Here is an 18,773-nt window from a genome sequence, read left to right on the forward strand (position 1 = left end):
TGGGGGTCAGTGTATCTCACCTGTCTTGGTTGTGGGGGGTCAGTGTATCTCACCTGTCTTGGTTGTGGGGGTCAGCGTATCTCACCTGTCTTGGTTGTGGGGGTCAGCGTATCTCACCTGTCTTGGTTGTGGGGGTCAGCGTATCTCACCGGTCTTGGTTGTGGGGGTCAGTGTATCTCACCTGTCTTGGTTGTGGGGGTCAGTGTATCTCACCTGTCTTGGTTGTGGGGGTCAGTGTATCTCACCTGTCTTGGTTGTGGGGGTCAGTGTATCTCACCTGTCTTGGTTGTGGGGGTCAGTGTATCTCACCTGTCTTGGTTGTGGGGGTCAGTGTATCTCACCTGTCTTGGTTGTGGGGGTCAATGTATCTCACCTGTCTTGGTTGTGGGGGTCAGTGTATCTCACCTGTCTTGGTTGTGGGGGTCAGTGTATCTCACCTGTCTTGGTTGTGGGGGTCAGTGTATCTCACTTGTCTTGGTTGTGGGGGTCAGTGTATCTCACTTGTCTTGGTTGTGGGGGTCAGTGTATCTCACCTGTCTTGGTTGTGGGGGTCAGTGTATCTCACCTGTCTTGGTTGTGGGGGTCAGTGTATCTCACCTGTCTTGGTTGTGGGGGTCAGTGTATCTCACCTGTCTTGGTTGTGGGGGTCAGTGTATCTCACCTGTCTTGGTTGTGGGGGTCAGTGTATCTCACCTGTCTTGGTTGTGGGGGTCAGTGTATCTCACCTGTCTTGGTTGTGGGGGTCAGTGTATCTCACTTGTCTTGATTGTGGGGGTCAGTGTATCTCACCTGTCTTGATTGTGGGGGTCAGTGTATCTCACCTGTCTTTGTTGTGGGGGTCAGTGTATCTCACCTGTCTTGGTTGTGGGGGTCAGTGTATCTCACCTGTCTTGGTTGTGGGGGTCAATGTATCTCACTTGTCTTGATTGTGGGGGTCAGTGTATCTCACCTGTCTTGATTGTGGGGGTCAGTGTATCTCACCTGTCTTTGTTGTGGGGGTCAGTGTATCTCACCTGTCTTGGTTGTGGGGGTCAATGTATCTCACCTGTCTTGATTGTGGGGGTCAGTGTATCTCACCTGTCTTGGTTGTGGGGGGTCAGTGTATCTCACCTGTCTTGGTTGTGGGGGTCAGTGTATCTCACCTGTCTTGGTTGTGGGGGTCAGTGTATCTCACCTGTCTTGGTTGTGGGGGTCAGTGTATCTCACCTGTCTTGGTTGTGAGGGGTCAGTGTATTTCACCTGTCTTGGTTGTGGGGGTCAGTGTATCTCACCTGTCTTGGTTGTGGGGGTCAGTGTATCTCACTTGTCTTGGTTGTGGGGGTCAGTGTATCTCACTTGTCTTGGTTGTGGGGGTCAGTGTATCTCACTTATCTTGGTTGTGGGGGTCAGTGTATCTCACCCGTCTTGGTTGTGGGGGTCAGTGTATCTCACCTGTCTTGGTTGTGGGGGTCAGTGTATCTCACCTGTCTTGATTGTGGGGGTCAGTGTATCTCACCTGTCTTTGTTGTGGGGGTCAGTGTATCTCACCTGTCTTGGTTGTGAGGGGTCAGTGTATCTCACCTGTCTTGGTTGTGGGGGTCAGTGTATCTCACCTGTCTTGATTGTGGGGGTCAGTGTATCTCACCTGTCTTGGTTGTGGGGGTCAGTGTATCTCACCTGTCTTGATTGTGGGGGTCAGTGTATCTCACCTGTCTTGGTTGTGGGGGTCAGTGTATCTCACCTGTCTTGGTTGTGGTGGTCAGTGTATCTCACCTGTCTTGGTTGTGGGGGTCAATGTATCTCACCTGTCTTGGTTGTGGGGGTCAGTGTATCTCACCTGTCTTGGTTGTGGGGGTCAGTGTATCTCACCTGTCTTGGTTGTGGGGGTCAGTGTATCTCACCTGTCTTGGTTGTAGGGGTCAGTGTATCTCACCTGTCTTGGTTGTGGGGGTCAGTGTATCTCACCTGTCTTGGTTGTGGGGGTCAGTGTATCTCACCTGTCTTGATTGTGGGGGTCAGTGTATCTCACCTGTCTTGGTTGTGGGGGTCAGTGTATCTCACCTGTCTTGGTTGTGGGGGTCAGTGTATCTCACCTGTCTTGGTTGTGGGGGTCAGTGTATCTCACCTGTCTTGGTTGTAGGGGTCAGTGTATCTCACCTGTCTTGGTTGTGGGGATCAGTGTATCTCACCTGTCTTGGTTGTGGGGGTCAGTGTATCTGAAATAGTACCAGGATGAGTCCACAAACGTGTCCATGGTGTCGGTCTCCCTTCTGGCCGGCCCTTTACACCTGACAAGACACAACAGGAGAGAGGGGTCAAATAGAATCAGAACAAACTTTATTTAAAGTGCATTTAAACACTGCATCAAATGTAACAGTTAGCGCTTCAACCTCATTTCTGCAGGAAGAAGATACCGCTGGAGGGAGATATGACTCCAAATGTCAAACACAGTATAATGATTGAATATGACACAGCTCAAGTCTTAGGGGATATTTTGTCATGTAGCTACAGTAGCTAGCTGGTTTGAATCACCATTTCTTATTCGTAGTGACACATGAAAGAGGTAAGAGTGCAGTCATTTTTAGAAATTATAAACGTCTACCCCATTGTTCTATTGTGAAATTACTTTTGTTAGTTTCGTTTTGTTAGTTTAGTTTGTAGGCATAAAATGTCCAGATGACTGGCCTGTGTAGTATGTATCTAATGTGAGCTGGAACCATCTGTCTGTGGAGGTCATGTCCCGTAGAAGATGCCACAGTGAGGCTGGAACCACTACACTACACAGCCATCAGATCCTTGCTCCTGTGCCCTGACTAAATAGCACTGCCAGAGGGACACAGAACCGGCCAGCACCATGCCAGCTTGGTGGGTGTGTGTGTGTGCGCCAGCTTGGTGTGTGTGTGTCTGTTGGAAGTGCCATCCCAGGCCCTTTTCATCCAATCCAAACAGAGCTCTCTGTACACACTGTTCATCTGTCAGCCTCACTGAGAGAGCAAAACAGGACACTCGCAAAGGCGAGTGACAAACATTTTTACTATTTTTTGTTCCTACTTTCAACATGCACACTGGAACTGTGAATGTGTCTCACTGTTTAATGAGTCTCCATAGAATAGAACCACCCAGTCAGAATCACCATGCCAGGAAGACCATCAGCAACACTAGAGAAGAACAGTACAGCACCCAGTCAGAATCACCATGCCAGGAAGACCATCAGCAACACTAGAGAAGAACAGTACAGCACCCAGTCAGAATCACCATGCCAGGAAGACCATCAGCAACACTAGAGAAGAACACTACAGCACCCAGTCAGAATCACCATGCCAGGAAGACCATCAGCAACACTAGAGAAGAACACTACAGCACCCAGTCAGAATCACCATGCCAGGAAGACCATCAGCAACACTAGAGAAGAACACTACAGCACCCAGTCAGAATCCCCATGCCAGGAAGACCATCAGCAACACTAGAGAAGAACACTACAGCACCCAGTCAGAATCACCATGCCAGGAAGACCATCAGCAACACTAGAGAAGAACAGTACAGCACCCAGTCAGAATCACCATGCCAGGAAGACCATCAGCAACACTAGAGAAGAACACTACAGCACCCAGTCAGAATCACCATGCCAGGAAGACCATCAGCAACACTAGAGAAGAACAGTACAGCACCCAGTCAGAATCACCATGCCAGGAAGACCATCAGCAACACTAGAGATGAACAGTACAGCACCCAGTCAGAATCACCATGCCAGGAAGACCATCAGCAACACTAGAGAAGAACACTACAGCACCCAGTCAGAATCACCATGCCAGGAAGACCATCAGCAACACTAGAGAAGAACAGTACAGCACCCAGTCAGAATCACCATGCCAGGAAGACCATCAGCAACACTAGAGAAGAACACTACAGCACCCAGTCAGAATCACCATGCCAGGAAGACCATCAGCAACACTAGAGAAGAACAGTACAGCACCCAGTCAGAATCACCATGCCAGGAAGACCATCAGCAACACTAGAGAAGAACAGTACAGCACCCAGTCAGAATCACCATGCCAGGAAGACCATCAGCAACACTAGAGAAGAACACTACAGCACCCAGTCAGAATCACCATGCCAGGAAGACCATCAGCAACACTAGAGAAGAACACTACAGCACCCAGTCAGAATCACCATGCCAGGAAGACCATCAGCAACACTAGAGAAGAACACTACAGCACCCAGTCAGAATCCCCATGCCAGGAAGACCATCAGCAACACTAGAGAAGAACAGTACAGCACCCAGTCAGAATCACCATGCCAGGAAGACCATCAGCAACACTAGAGAAGAACAGTACAGCACCCAGTCAGAATCACCATGCCAGGAAGACCATCAGCAACACTAGAGAAGAACACTACAGCACCCAGTCAGAATCACCATGCCAGGAAGACCATCAGCAACACTAGAGAAGAACAGTACAGCACCCAGTCAGAATCACCATGCCAGGAAGACCATCAGCAACACTAGAGATGAACAGTACAGCACCCAGTCAGAATCACCATGCCAGGAAGACCATCAGCAACACTAGAGAAGAACACTACAGCACCCAGTCAGAATCACCATGCCAGGAAGACCATCAGCAACACTAGAGAAGAACACTACAGCACCCAGTCAGAATCACCATGCCAGGAAGACCATCAGCAACACTAGAGAAGAACACTACAGCACCCAGTCAGAATCACCATGCCAGGAAGACCATCAGCAACACTAGAGAAGAACAGTACAGCACCCAGTCAGAATCACCATGCCAGGAAGACCATCAGCAACACTAGAGAAGAACAGTACAGCACCCAGTCAGAATCACCATGCCAGGAAGACCATCAGCAACACTAGAGAAGAACACTACAGCACCCAGTCAGAATCACCATGCCAGGAAGACCATCAGCAACACTAGAGAAGAACACTACAGCACCCAGTCAGAATCACCATGCCAGGAAGACCATCAGCAACACTAGAGAAGAACACTACAGCACCCAGTCAGAATCACCATGCCAGGAAGACCATCAGCAACACTAGAGAAGAACACTACAGCACCCAGTCAGAATCACCATGCCAGGAAGACCATCAGCAACACTAGAGAAGAACACCACAGCACCCAGTCAGAATCACCATGCCAGGAAGACCATCAGCAACACTAGAGATGAACAGTACAGCACCCAGTCAGAATCACCATGCCAGGAAGACCATCAGCAACACTAGAGAAGAACACTAGAGCACCCAGTCAGAATCACCATGCCAGGAAGACCATCAGCAACACTAGAGAAGAACAGTACAGCACCCAGTCAGAATCACCATGCCAGGAAGACCATCAGCAACACTAGAGAAGAACACTACAGCACCCAGTCAGAATCACCATGCCAGGAAGACCATCAGCAACACTAGAGAAGAACACTACAGCACCCAGTCAGAATCACCATGCCAGGAAGACCATCAGCAACACTAGAGATGAACAGTACAGCACCCAGTCAGAATCACCATGCCAGGAAGACCATCAGCAACACTAGAGAAGAACACTAGAGCACCCAGTCAGAATCACCATGCCAGGAAGACCATCAGCAACACTAGAGAAGAACAGTACAGCACCCAGTCAGAATCACCATGCCAGGAAGACCATCAGCAACACTAGAGAAGAACACTACAGCACCCAGTCAGAATCACCATGCCAGGAAGACCATCAGCAACACTAGAGAAGAACACTACAGCACCCAGTCAGAATCACCATGCTAGGAAGACCATCAGCAACACTAGAGAAGAACAGTACAGCACCCAGTCAGAATCACCATGCCAGGAAGAGCATCAGCAACACTAGAGAAGAACACTAGAGCACCCAGTCAGAATCACCATGCCAGGAAGACCATCAGCAACACTAGAGAAGAACAGTACAGCACCCAGTCAGAATCACCATGCCAGGAAGACCATCAGCAACACTAGAGAAGAACACTAGAGCACCCAGTCAGAATCACCATGCCAGGAAGACCATCAGCAACACTAGAGAAGAACACTACAGCACCCAGTCAGAATCACCATGCCAGGAAGACCATCAGCAACACTAGAGAAGAACAGTATAGCACCCAGTCAGAATCACCATGCCAGGAAGACCATCAGCAACACTAGAGAAGAACACTACAGCACCCAGTCAGAATCACCATGCCAGAAAGACCATCAGCAACACTAGAGATGAACAGTACAGCACCCAGTCAGAATCACCATGCCAGGAAGACCATCAGCAACACTAGAGAAGAACACTAGAGCATCCAGTCAGAATCACCATGCCAGGAAGACCATCAGTAACACTAGAGAAGAACACTACAGCACCCAGTCAGAATCACCATGCCAGGAAGACCATCAGCAACACTAGAGAAGAACACTACAGCACCCAGTCAGAATCACCATGCCAGGAAGACCATCAGCAACACTAGAGAAGAACACTACAGCACCCAGTCAGAATCACCATGCCAGGAAGACCATCAGTAACACTAGAGAAGAACACTACAGCACCCAGTCAGAATCACCATGCCAGGAAGACCATCAGCAACACTAGAGAAGAACAGTATAGCACCCAGTCAGAATCACCATGCCAGGAAGACCATCAGCAACACTAGAGAAGAACACTACAGCACCCAGTCAGAATCACCATGCCAGGAAGACCATCAGCAACACTAGAGAAGAACAGTACAGCACCCAGTCAGAATCCCCATGCCAGAAAGACCATCAGCAACACTAGAGAAGAACACTACAGCACCATACCTGGTCCCCTGTAGCACAATGTTTTTAATGGCACAAACAGGCACAAGTTGTCACACACAAGCAACACACCCTCACACTTTTACTCTGAAGGTGAGATTACCCCTCTTAACAACCAACCAACCAACCAACCAACCACACACACACACACACACACACACACACACACACACACACACAATAATAAGGCAGAGGGGTTGCTTAGCAACAAGGCTAAGGTGTAGCAGGTTAATACTCAGGTGCCATTTCATGAGATCAAAATGCACCATCATAGCAAAGAGCCTTTCATGACAAAATAGCTAAATACATTTTAAAAAACACACAGAAGAGGCATTATAGTATTCTAAGAATTCCATGTGGCTGTACACTGCTCTCCTGTGGTTTTCCCTCTCTTTTCCAGATCAACCATTCAGGGTAAAAATTATTGTCATTTGACAGACAGACAGTTTCAGACTCCTGGGGGGGCTGTGATTGCCTGGACACGTGCGATCTATGACTATGGTTCTGTCCAGTCCCGCTGTATATAGGCCAATTTCAGGAATGACAGAGTAGCAGAGCTACAATTCCAACCAGATAGCAAAATTAAACTGAAATTGCATTGCGGGTGTGTGTGTGCCAGATTGGGGAAGTATCCCCTCAAACAGATGTGGCATCAGAAGCAAGAACAATTTAGTTCCTTACTGTAATAGTTTTGCATTAATAAGCTTTTTTCTCAAGGAAGAATGTATCTACGACATATGGGAGTGAGGGACCTAATTGGAGGGATATGTAACATGATAACTAGCTGCTATTGACAGAGAGGTTTGGAACTCTCTTTGTTATTGGTCTATTAACTTATACTGCCTGGTGATGTCACCAGGCAAGCCAAAATGGGAAACACTATCCTGGTGTAGCAAGCTAGCTGGACTAATTACACACAGGGTTCAACTGAGGGGCCAATTCACAGCAGTAGGCAGACAGGGAGCAGAGACAATATCAGCGGTGGAGGAAATGACTTCTCAAGGACGAGACAGACAGATAAAACTCCATCTCCCCCACCATCTCTCATCAAACACCTTCTGTACACTCCACCCGACGGTTCATTGGACATGATCGTTGAGAGAGCGAATTTCCTCAGACGCCATCAACAAGAGATGGAGAGACAAGGAAGAGGAGGAGAACGTCTCTGGATAGAGCCGTGAGACCAGACGACCACATCTCTCTCTCTGTATGACTGTCTGACTGAGCTGTTGAAACAGCATTTCCTAGTTACTGTACCACAATTCCATGTCCAATCATGGAACTATAATGTTTTTCAAGTAGCAATCTCCCCTGAAGAAATCCTATGTTGGTGAGGGTCTTGGTCATGAGAAGCTGGGTTTGCGCGGTGGGCCTTGGCCAATAGTAGTGCACTATATAGGAAATAGGGTGCCATCTGGGATGCAACCGCCGTTTAACGAGCAGCAGGGAGCATTTTCACACATTTCATTGACAGTCACCGTCTGCCTGTCTCTGTGTCTGTGTGTGGTGGGGGCATAGACATGCCTGGCATGTAGGCCTCAGCTGGTTTATATAACCACGGTGACATCTGTCACTCATTACATAACCCCGGTGCCGTGTGTGTGTGTGTGTGTGTGTGTGTGTGTGTGTGTGTGTGTGCGCGTGTGTGGTGGGGGCATAGACGTGCCTGGCATGTAGGCCTCAGCTGGTTTATATAACCACGGTGACATCTGTCACTCATTACATAACCCCGGTGCCGTGTGTGTGTGTGTGTGTGGTGGGGCATAGACATGCCCGGCATGTAGGCCACAGCTGGTTTATATAACCACGGTGACATCTGTCACTCATTACATAACCCTGGTCCCTGTGTGTTAAAAACGAACCCGTATTCATATCCTCAACACACAGTGGTTGAATCACTTAATCCTGACTCTTAGTACAGGTAGAAAGGGGGAACTGATTGAGTAGAAAACTGAAAGCATCGGAAATAATTGCCTGAACCTAAGAGCAAGAGAGAGAGAGTCGCTGACTAACCATTGAGAAAGATATGCGACCTTGAAAAAAAGATTTGATTTTAATATAAGTGGAATAAAGTGAACTCCATCACTAATGTTTGTGAACTAGCTATGAACTTCCAATCCAACTGACAGTACCAGCATTCATTTTCAAACTGAACATTTGACCGGATGGCATAAGATTCTGACCCAGGCTGATGGGTCCTGGTTAAGTGCAGTGCCCTACATAGGGAATAGAGTGCCATTTGGTATGCAACTGAAGTGTTCTCACACCTCACTCCGTGTCAGTGTGTTCTCACCTGGGACAGGTACAGCTGATCCAGTCATCAGCGTGCTCCAGAGGGGATGCCCCCTTCCCCGTGAGGGACGGTAGTTTGGGGAGGGTGACTGGAAGTTGCTCCTCAGGGACTGCCACAGGACCACAAAACCCACAATGCACCATGGGGATGGGAGTGCCCCAGTACCGCTGCCGGGAAATCAGCCAATCCCTGAGCTTGGTGCTGGTCAGGTGGCCTCCCACTTTTCTCTCTCTGGCCTTCTGGGTGATGGAGTCAAAAGCATCCTCCCTGCTGAGGCCCGTGAACTACACAAAGAGGGGGATGGGCGGAGAGAGAACAGGATGACAGTTTAGAAGCTCAAACACACGTGAATTCAACAAAACTCAACTATTTGCCGATACTTCATTCAACCATAAATAAGGTTCTTCCATTAATAGCCATAAAACAATGTGAAATACTGGTTTACTGGTAACGTTGTGTAGAGTAACAGTGTGTGTTGCTGTGTGTCCAGACACACCTCAGCAGAGTTGATCAGTGTGTGTCCTCCATCCTCCTGGCTCTTCAGGACTGGGCTCCAGCTCAGACCCAGAGCCCTGGCTACAGAAGCATCCTCCACACGGCTGTCAGGGATACCTGCCAGGGACACACACATGATACATTTGTCACACACACTTGCACACCACCATGTCATTTTATAACACTAATTTCCTGCAGTTCTACACATTTTGCAATAGAGTGGAGGCAAATGTTTGCAGTTTTTAATATAATAACTGATAAACAATGAGCCCCACCGCGGTCGTTAATTCAACCTTGCTTACTATATATAACTTTAGATAGCTGGACGCAAGACTAACTTACCAACCTACATTTTTTTTGCCGACATGGGCTAATTGAGTGACTGCTGATGCACAACCACATTTCGAAAACGCACCTTGTGTATTCTACTATTCTAACTCTCAACAGTAATGTGAGACCCCGACTGAGTTGAAATTGCTCCAAGGGCCTACAAAAAAAGAGGGGGCCGTGTGTTGCTGGATTATGGCTAGTTCCTCATGGGTATTGCCTCTTTGTGGACTCGTGGAGTCAGACAAACACCCAAAGCACCAAGCAGGGAACTCCTTCTAGAGAGTTAAAGGTTACATCATTCCAACAGCAGCGAAACGCCCAGTGTATGACAGAGACACACTGCAGGCTCAAGGACACACTGGCACAGTGGCATCTACAAACATGTACAGGTCACAGGGAAAGGCTAAATGTGATTCATTAAATTTTCCTAGCCACCGTGCTTCTACATTGCTTGCTGTTTTAGGCTGGGTTTCTGTATAGCACTAGGTGACATCGGCTGATGTAAAAAGGGATTTATAAATACAATTGATTGATTGAAATTGGGTTAAAATAGAGAGACGAATAAAAGCACAAGAACAAAAGCTCAGAGGTCAATAATACACAGTGAGTACATGAGTGTATGTGCAAGCCATGTGGACGTTCAAACCCACACACACATCCACGTACCTATGACAGTATCTAGATGACCTTCAAACTCCTGCTTGCTGGAGATCACCAGAGGAAGTTCCTGACCGGTAAATAGGTTGTGGGCGGTGACCTCTGTCAGGCAGTCTGGGGGGGTCAAAGGTCAGGAGTCAGCAAGGGAGAGCTTCTCCCCTGGTGCCTCATTATCAACAATCAGAGAGAGAATAGATAAAGAGAGAGAGAAAGAGAGAGACAGCATGACAGAGGGAGAGAGAGCGAGAGAGAGAGAGAGAGGGGCCAATAGATAGTGAAAGAGAGTGAGAGAGGTGGGGGAGTGAGAGAAAGAGAGAGAGTGAGACAGATGGATAAAGAGAGCGATTCAGGGGAATCCCAATTAAAACACACAGAGGCAACAGGAGAAGAGCAGGAGAGCAACACATACAGTTGAATTCTGAAGTTTACATACACCTTAGCCAAATACATTAAACTCAGTTTTTCACAATTCCTGACACTTAATCCAAATAAAAATTCCCTGTCTTTGGATCACCACTTTACTTTAAGAATGTGAAATATCAGAATAACAGCAGAGAGAATGATTTATTTCAGCTTTAATTTCTTTCATCACATTCTCAGTGGGTCAGAAGTTTACATACACTCAATTAGTATTTGGTAGCGTTGCTTTAAAATTGTTTAAATTAGGTCAAAAGTTTCGGGCAGCCTTCCACAAGCTTCCCACAATAAGTTGGGTGAATTTTGGCCCATTCCTCCTGACAGAGCTGGTGTAACTGAGTCAGGTTTGTAGGCCTCCTTGCTCGAACACGATTTTTCAGCTCAGCCCACAGATTTTCTATAGGATTGAGGTCAGAGCTTTGTGATGGTCACTCCAATACCTTGACTTTCTTATCCTTAAGCCATTTTGTCATAACTTTGGAAGTATGCTTGGGGTCATTGTCCATTTGGAAGACCCATTTGCGACCAAGCTATAACTTCCTGACTGATGTCTTGAGATGTTGCTTCAATATGTCCACATCATTTTCCTGCCTCATGATGCCGACTATATTGTCAAGTGCACCAGTCCCTCCTGCAGCAAAGCACCCACACAACATAATGCTGCCACCCCCGTGCTTCACGGTTGGGATGGTGTTCTTCAGCTTGCAAGCCTCCCCCTTTTTCCTCCAAACATAACGATGGTCATTATGGCCAAACAGTTCCATTTTTGCTTCATCAGACCAGAGGACATTTCTCCAAAAAGTACAATCTTTGTCTCCATGTGTAGTTGCAAACCGTAGTCTGGCTATTTTATGGAGGTTTTAGAGCAGTGGCTTCTTCCTTGCTGAGCAGCCTTTCAGGTTATGTCGATATAGGACTCGTTTTACTGTGGATATAGATACTTTTGTACCCGTTTCCTCCAGCATCTTCACAAGGTCCTTTGCTGTTGTTCTGGGATTGATTTGCACTTTTCGCACCAAAGTACATTCATCTTTAGGAGACAGAACGCGTCTCCTTCCTGAGCGGTATGACGGCTGTGTGGTCCCATGGTGTTTATACTTGCGTACTATTGTTTATACAGATGAAAGTGGTAGCGTGGTAGGAAATTGCTCCCAAGGATGAACCAGACTTGTGGAAGTCTACAATTTGTTGTCTGAGGTCTTGGCTGATTTCTTTTGATTTTCCCATGATGTCAAGCAAAGAGGCACTGAGTTTGGAGGTAGGCCTTGAAATACATCCACAGGTACACCTCCAATTGACTCAAATGATGTCAATTAGCCTATCAGAAGCTTCTAAAGCAATGACATCATTTTCTGGAATTTTCCAAGCTGTTTAAGGGCACAGTCAACTTAGTGTATGTAAACTTCTGACACACTGGAATTGTGATACAGTGATTTATAAGTGAAATAATCTGTCTGTAAACAATTGTTGGAAAAATGACTTGTGTCATGCACAAAGTAGAAGTCCTAACTGACTTGACAAAACTATAGTTTGTTAAGAAGAAATGTTTGAAGTGGTTGAAAAATAAGTTTTAATGACTCCAACCTAAGTGTATGTAAACTTCCGACTTCAACTGTAACATATCTTGGAGGGTATACCCATGCACAACTGTCTTTCTCTTTCTCTACACACACACACACACACACACACACACACCTACCTCTATCTGGACATAAAATAAACATTGATATACCTGTGTTGCACTGTGTTTCAGCTTAGCGTAAGCAAGCACTAAACTCAACATCAACATCCAACATGGACTACTAACAGCCAGTACTTCTCTATACTACACTGAACAAAAATATAAACGCAACATGTGAAGTGTTGGTTCCATGTTTCATGAGCTGAAATAAATAACACACAAATTTTCCATTCACACAAAAAGCTTATTTATCTCAAATTTTGTGCACAAATTTGTTTACATCCATGTTAGTGAGCATTTCTCCTTTGTCAAGATAATCCATCCACCTGACAGGTGTGGCATATCAAGAAGCCGATTAAATGTCATCATCATTACACAGGTGCACCTTGTGCTGGGAACAATAAAAGGCCAGTCTAAAATGTGCCGTTTTGTCACACAACACAATGCCACAGATGTTTCAAATGTTGAGGGGTCGTGGAATTGGCCTGCTGACTGCAGGGATGTCCACCAGAGCTGTTGCCAGAGAACTTATTGTTCATTTCTCTACCATAAGCCACCTCAAATGTTTTAGAGAACCGGCCTTAGGCCACGTGTATGGCGTCCTGTGGGCGAGCAGTTTGCTGAATGTCAACATTGTGAACAGAGTGCCCCATGGTGACGGTGGGGTTATGTTATGGCCAGGAATAAGCTAACATAAGTGCATTTCATCGATAGCAATTTGCATGCACAGAAATACCATGAAGTGATCGAGAGGCCCTTTGTGAGGCCCATTTCTTTTAAGGTATCTGTGACCAAGAGATGCATATCTGTATTCCCAGTCATGTGAAATCCATAAATTAGGCCTAATAAATGTATTTCAATTGACTGATTTCCTTACATGAACTGTAACTTAGTAAAATCTTTGAAATTGTTGCATGTTACATTTCTATTTTTGTTCAGTAAAATGTGCCATTGAGAGTTACAATGGGCCACACACATTAAATACACTAAATATTTACTGTAAGCCACTATGGATAAAAGCAGCACTTAAAAAATGACCTCAGACTACCAGGTCTGGACAGTGGTTCCTTCCTACCTCTGCCTGTCTGCAGGACTCTCTCCAGGGCTGAGCGGACGGGGCTGGTACCATGCAGCAGTCTGTGGGAGGGGACAATGGACAGGTAGGCAGCCCCAAACACTGCCTCTGGGCTGGAGGTGTAGCCTGCTAGAGTCTCCCCCGTCTCCTCCCCATTCACCTGCATGGAGGGAAGGATAGAGAGACACACACACAGTTTATGGATAAATACATGACAGGACAGTAACTTGGTTACATTTAGTTGTTGAGCAGGGTAAAGGAGGATAGTTAAAAAACGAAACACACCACTAGTTGGTAAGGAAAAAAAACAAACACTGTAGTATGCAATATTTGGCAATGGATTATGTTTTAACGTTAATCAGTTAACATGCTATCGCCTGACAGAAACTAAATTGGCACCAAAAATACAGAATCAGTCATTTAGTACAGAACACCCTTGACAATGTTAAAGATGTAACGGGACTGGTTCCTGCTTCCCATTTACAAAACCACCGCTGGCACTACTTTTAATTACCCCACTCTGCCTGGTTCTGACTGATTTATGAGAACCTCACACACACACACACACACACACACACACACACACACACACACACACACACACACACACACACACACACACACACACACACAACCCCCCTTTACCAGAAATTTGATTACAATTTTAATAAGGAAGGAAGGCATCAACCTAATACATTTCCTCCGTCTGTTGCAAGGAGTTCTGTGACTGGGGTGACTGGAGATCACAATAGGCTTTTAGCAAAACCATTTTAGAATGCCAATACTCTATTCAACATTCTAAAAGTGCATTTGGATAGTTCAATGGAAATAAACACACAGCCCCACAGTCACTATGTTTGATTAAATTGCTGCTTGCAGAGAGACGACTGGTGCTGCTAGCTGAATGAGAATGATGTAGCCGGGGAGAATCTCAGAGCTAATCCTAGTGATAATCCTAGAATACCTTCAAATGTTTATACCTGGAAGACTAAGTAGTCTAAACTAAACCAGGATGGACTGACAAGAAGGAACAGATGAAAGATGTGAGTCTAACCTTGAGGTGAAAGTCGAAGTAGCAGCCGTTGCAGTCTCCAATCCAGTTGGCCTGCATGGCCTTGACCCCGTACCACTCTGGCAGCTCCGCCAGGGCGTCCAGGAGGGGCTGGGAGAGAGAAATACACCATAAAAAAATGTTAAATCATATTGATGCTAAATAAATCATAAAGATGTTATATCATATTGTAATGCCAGATGTTTAAGTTTAAGTACCAGATCAGCACATCATTTACTTGTCCTCTTTACCCTGAGAGGCTCTTCCAAAGCTCAGCCAATCTCCTGGCACAATACCACAGTCTACCTTGTCTCACATCATGTAGTCAAAGAGGGATTTTAAAAATCCTGACCTCACATGCCCTACTTTTGCGTTTATCGCAAAGCAAATCGCTCATGACTCAACAGTTTCATAATGAGAGAGAGAGAGAGAGAAGAGAGAAGAGAGAGAACAGAGAGAGAGAAGAGAGAGACAAGAGAGAAGAGAGAGAGAGAGAGACAGAGAGAGAGAGAGAGAGAAGAGAGAAGAGAAGAGAGAAGAGAGAGAACAGAGAGAGAGAAGAGAGAGACAAGAGAGAAGAGAGAGAGAGACAGAGAGAGACAGAGAGAGAGAGAGAGAGACACACACAGATTTGTAAAATGAAGCTATGCATAACAACAAGGAGCAGGCCAGAAAGCCCCAGCTGGGTTCCTCTTCTATCTGAATGGAGAATATAAAAAGGCAACAGCACCAATTTAATATACTTCTCCCCCACTATCACAACCCATTACCAAGCCACCCTCTGAGATCTCTACCCAACACACTGTAATAACACCAATAACAGCAATACAACCAATACTAACAATGGCGATAAGGATGATTGTAATTGCAGTGTGTATGTTATTTCACTGCTTCTCAAGCATGGATGGATGGAGAGAGAGAGAGAGAGAGAGAGAATGAAAGACAGAATCTGAGAGAGTGAGAAAGAGATTGGTGTCCTGCCATAAATGCTGGTGTCTTTGTGTCAGTCAAGCAGCCTAGCAACAACGCCAGTGTGAGCGTACAGCCTGCCCGCCTCGAGGTGTCACAGCGATGTCACCAAGAACAGACACCCGCTGAGGGGAACGGAGGTGAGGTGGCACTCTGCTCAAACCATGAGAAGAGAAAAAACTGAACTGTGTTTTTCTCTCCAGAAAAGAAGCGACATCACTGGAGCCACATAAACCCGAGGGTTTAACCAGAGACGTAGGCCTACGGCTGGGCCAATTCCAAGGGTTTCCATGGCAACCTAGCAAAGCTATAAAATTCTATATCAATAAAATGAGGATGGCTAAGGTTTTGTGTGTGTTCGTGTCAATGTCCGTGAGTGTGTTTCCCTGCATCTTTTGGATACATGAAAGATTTGATGACACATGCACGTGAATATATCTGAGGCTGCCTATGTAGCAATCTAGCAAAGCTTACTAGAGTGTGTATGTTTGTATGCCTGTGTAAAATGATGAATGTATGGGTAAAGTCTGCCTTTGTGTTGATTTACATGACACTACAGTGTGATGTGTTGAAATGAGTGAGTCCATCAGTGTGTGTGATTATGCATGAAAAAGAAAACATATATTGTCAATGTAATTATTAACTGTGTTCATCATGTGTGTGTGTGTGTGTGTGTGTGTGTGTGTGTGAATCTCAGAGATAAAGTGGAGTGACAGGGTCATACTGCTGAAGCCTACTGGTTAATGTGTGAGTGACTAGTGTATGTCTTTACCAGGGGAAACTGGAAATGTTAGCAGCACACACACAATCAATCAACCCTTATGAATCAAGGCTCTAGCAGCACAGGGAACCTGACCTTCTGGTCCACCAATCAGACCGGTTTGGAAGGCTTCCACTCAGAGCCTCTCAGTACCAACCATTCCTCATCTGGAGAGGTTTGAATCAGCACACCTTCAGTTATTCTCACTCCATGTGCCCAGGTTCAAGCTGCGCGTGCGCATGCGTATGTGTGTGTGTGTGTGTGTGTGTGTGTGTGTGTGCGTGCGTGCGTGTGCGTGTGTGTGTCCATCCCATGGGTGGAATAAATCTCCAGAGAGGGTTATTTCAACCCAGAGCGTAGCTGGTAGTGGCTGGTAGTGATTATGAGACCCTGCTGCTGGAGATGTGGGGGTTTCTCATCAGTCAGACTGGCCAGGAACGGCGAGGCCAGCCTGGGAATGACACTCTCAGCAGGCTGCTGATTACACAGCCAGGGCTGGGTTCAAGTAGTATTTATTTTCTTTCAAATACTCTGAGCATTTGATTGACCCAGTCTAACATGCCAGATGGGTGGGCTTTGCAGTTTGCACTTTTGGAACTATTCCAATGGTTCCATTGTGCCAGGTAAGATCACTCAATCACAGCTAAAGTATTTGAAAGAAAACAGATCCAACTTGAGCCCAGGTTTGTTCCACAGCCAGGGCTGAAGCTGCTGCCATGGTTTCTGCAGTGATTGACATCAGAGGGGTCTCCCCCCCTTCCATTCTCACACAGCCTCTAATGTAGCCAGCCAATCAGATTATGCCAAAAGGCACAGGTGGCGAGATTGATGTGATAGGAAGCCCTTTGACCCTTATTGCTGCTGACAGGCTTATCACCAACACACCCGCCATGCGCACGAGACACACACACCTACCTTGGCGTAGTTGGTGGTCTTAATGAACCACTGCCTGAGTAATTTCTGCTCCACCAGAGCTCCAGACCTCCAGGAGCGCCCGTTGTCATCCACCTGCTCATCAGCCAACACCGTCTGGTCCACAGGGTCCCAGTTCACCACCGCCTGGAACACACACACACACACACACACACACACACACACACACACAGATTACAATTACTACAACTACACACAGAAAACAAAGACAGACATAAGCCAACATCACAGGAGCTGATCGAATCAGAGAAAGAGACAGATGTCTACTGATACGAGTGCCAAAATACCTTGCATCTGATTAAACTACATGACCTCTCCACTACAGCACAGATTTTCCGATTGTCTGTAATCTACTACACAAAATGTGTTTTCCTCACAAAGCCACAGGAGGCTCCATAGTTACTGAAGACTGTTCCCCAGGCCACTGAGCCTCTGTGGCCTGCCTGAGAGTCATCCTCCTGGGGTGTGTCTCCCTCATCCTGCCTCCCTGGAGTTCTACACACAGCCCATGACAATACCAGGGGCATGACTGCATCACATTAGTTCAAAGTGTTGTCATCTCCTCGTCAGCAGAGATGGAAAGGAGATGAAGAGAGGAAACCACTTTGGACTATTGAGACACAGCCTATGACAAGGATTGGACAAACTCAAGGCCCCCGAATCTACCTCTTTTTGATAGGCCAGTCCTGCCTTGAAGAGCTTGACAAACAGCCACTGGGTCCACCTGTAGTAGTCTGGTAGGCAGGTGGTCACCTCCTGGTCAGAGGAGAGGAAAGCAGAGTGATCCACAAGATGATTGATACACAAACGCACGAGAGAAAAGAGAGTCATCCACCCACACAGAGCCTACCACTGGAAGGTTGGAGGTGGTGCTCAGCTCCTCCCATTACTCACCTTGTCCCAATTAAAGCAGAGCCCTAGGCTGTCGAGCTGCTCCCGCATGGACTGGATATTACTGGGGACGGAGACAGACAGGGGAGAGGAGGATGTTAGGGGGTGTGTGTGTGTGTGTGTGTGTGTGTGTGTGTGTGTGTGTGTGTGTGTGTGTGTGTGTGAGTGAGTGAGTGAGTGAGAGAAAGGTGTTTGCGTCATATCTTGTATTGTACCTCTTAGTCCATTCCTCCGGGTCAAGGCCTCTCTCGATGGCAGCGTTCTCTGCTGGGAGTCCAAAAGCATCCCAGCCCATTGGGTTTAGCACCTAATAACAGTTATACAGAAATCAGTTACATATCACACCTGGCTGTTCTTCCCTGCCCATTGGGTTTTACACGTTACACAAGATAACAGTTCAATTAAATTTAAAATACTTGATTTGTCCCCTTAGGCCCGGGCAATTACTAATACAGCTATAG

The 18,773-nt window shown here is 46.6% G+C and overlaps 1 protein-coding gene across 1 annotated transcript in view; it reads right to left on the minus strand.

Annotated features, from left to right (window-relative positions):
* lars2 (leucyl-tRNA synthetase 2, mitochondrial) overlaps window positions 1-18,773 on the minus strand; it is a 42,803-nt gene that overhangs the window by 12,766 nt on the left and 11,264 nt on the right. The window contains exons 4-13 of the mRNA XM_036943665.1: window positions 18,528-18,619; window positions 18,316-18,376; window positions 18,088-18,177; window positions 17,404-17,547; window positions 14,763-14,870; window positions 13,709-13,868; window positions 10,545-10,649; window positions 9,550-9,665; window positions 9,054-9,337; window positions 2,169-2,267 (exon numbers count right to left, since the gene is read on the minus strand). Of these exons, the coding sequence (XP_036799560.1) occupies window positions 2,169-2,267; window positions 9,054-9,337; window positions 9,550-9,665; window positions 10,545-10,649; window positions 13,709-13,868; window positions 14,763-14,870; window positions 17,404-17,547; window positions 18,088-18,177; window positions 18,316-18,376; window positions 18,528-18,619 (1,259 nt within the window). The remainder of the gene's footprint in view (window positions 1-2,168; window positions 2,268-9,053; window positions 9,338-9,549; window positions 9,666-10,544; window positions 10,650-13,708; window positions 13,869-14,762; window positions 14,871-17,403; window positions 17,548-18,087; window positions 18,178-18,315; window positions 18,377-18,527; window positions 18,620-18,773) is intronic.

This window comes from Oncorhynchus mykiss, chromosome 2, assembly GCF_013265735.2.
Source record: "Oncorhynchus mykiss isolate Arlee chromosome 2, USDA_OmykA_1.1, whole genome shotgun sequence".
In the NCBI taxonomy this organism is placed as follows: domain Eukaryota; kingdom Metazoa; phylum Chordata; class Actinopteri; order Salmoniformes; family Salmonidae; genus Oncorhynchus; species Oncorhynchus mykiss.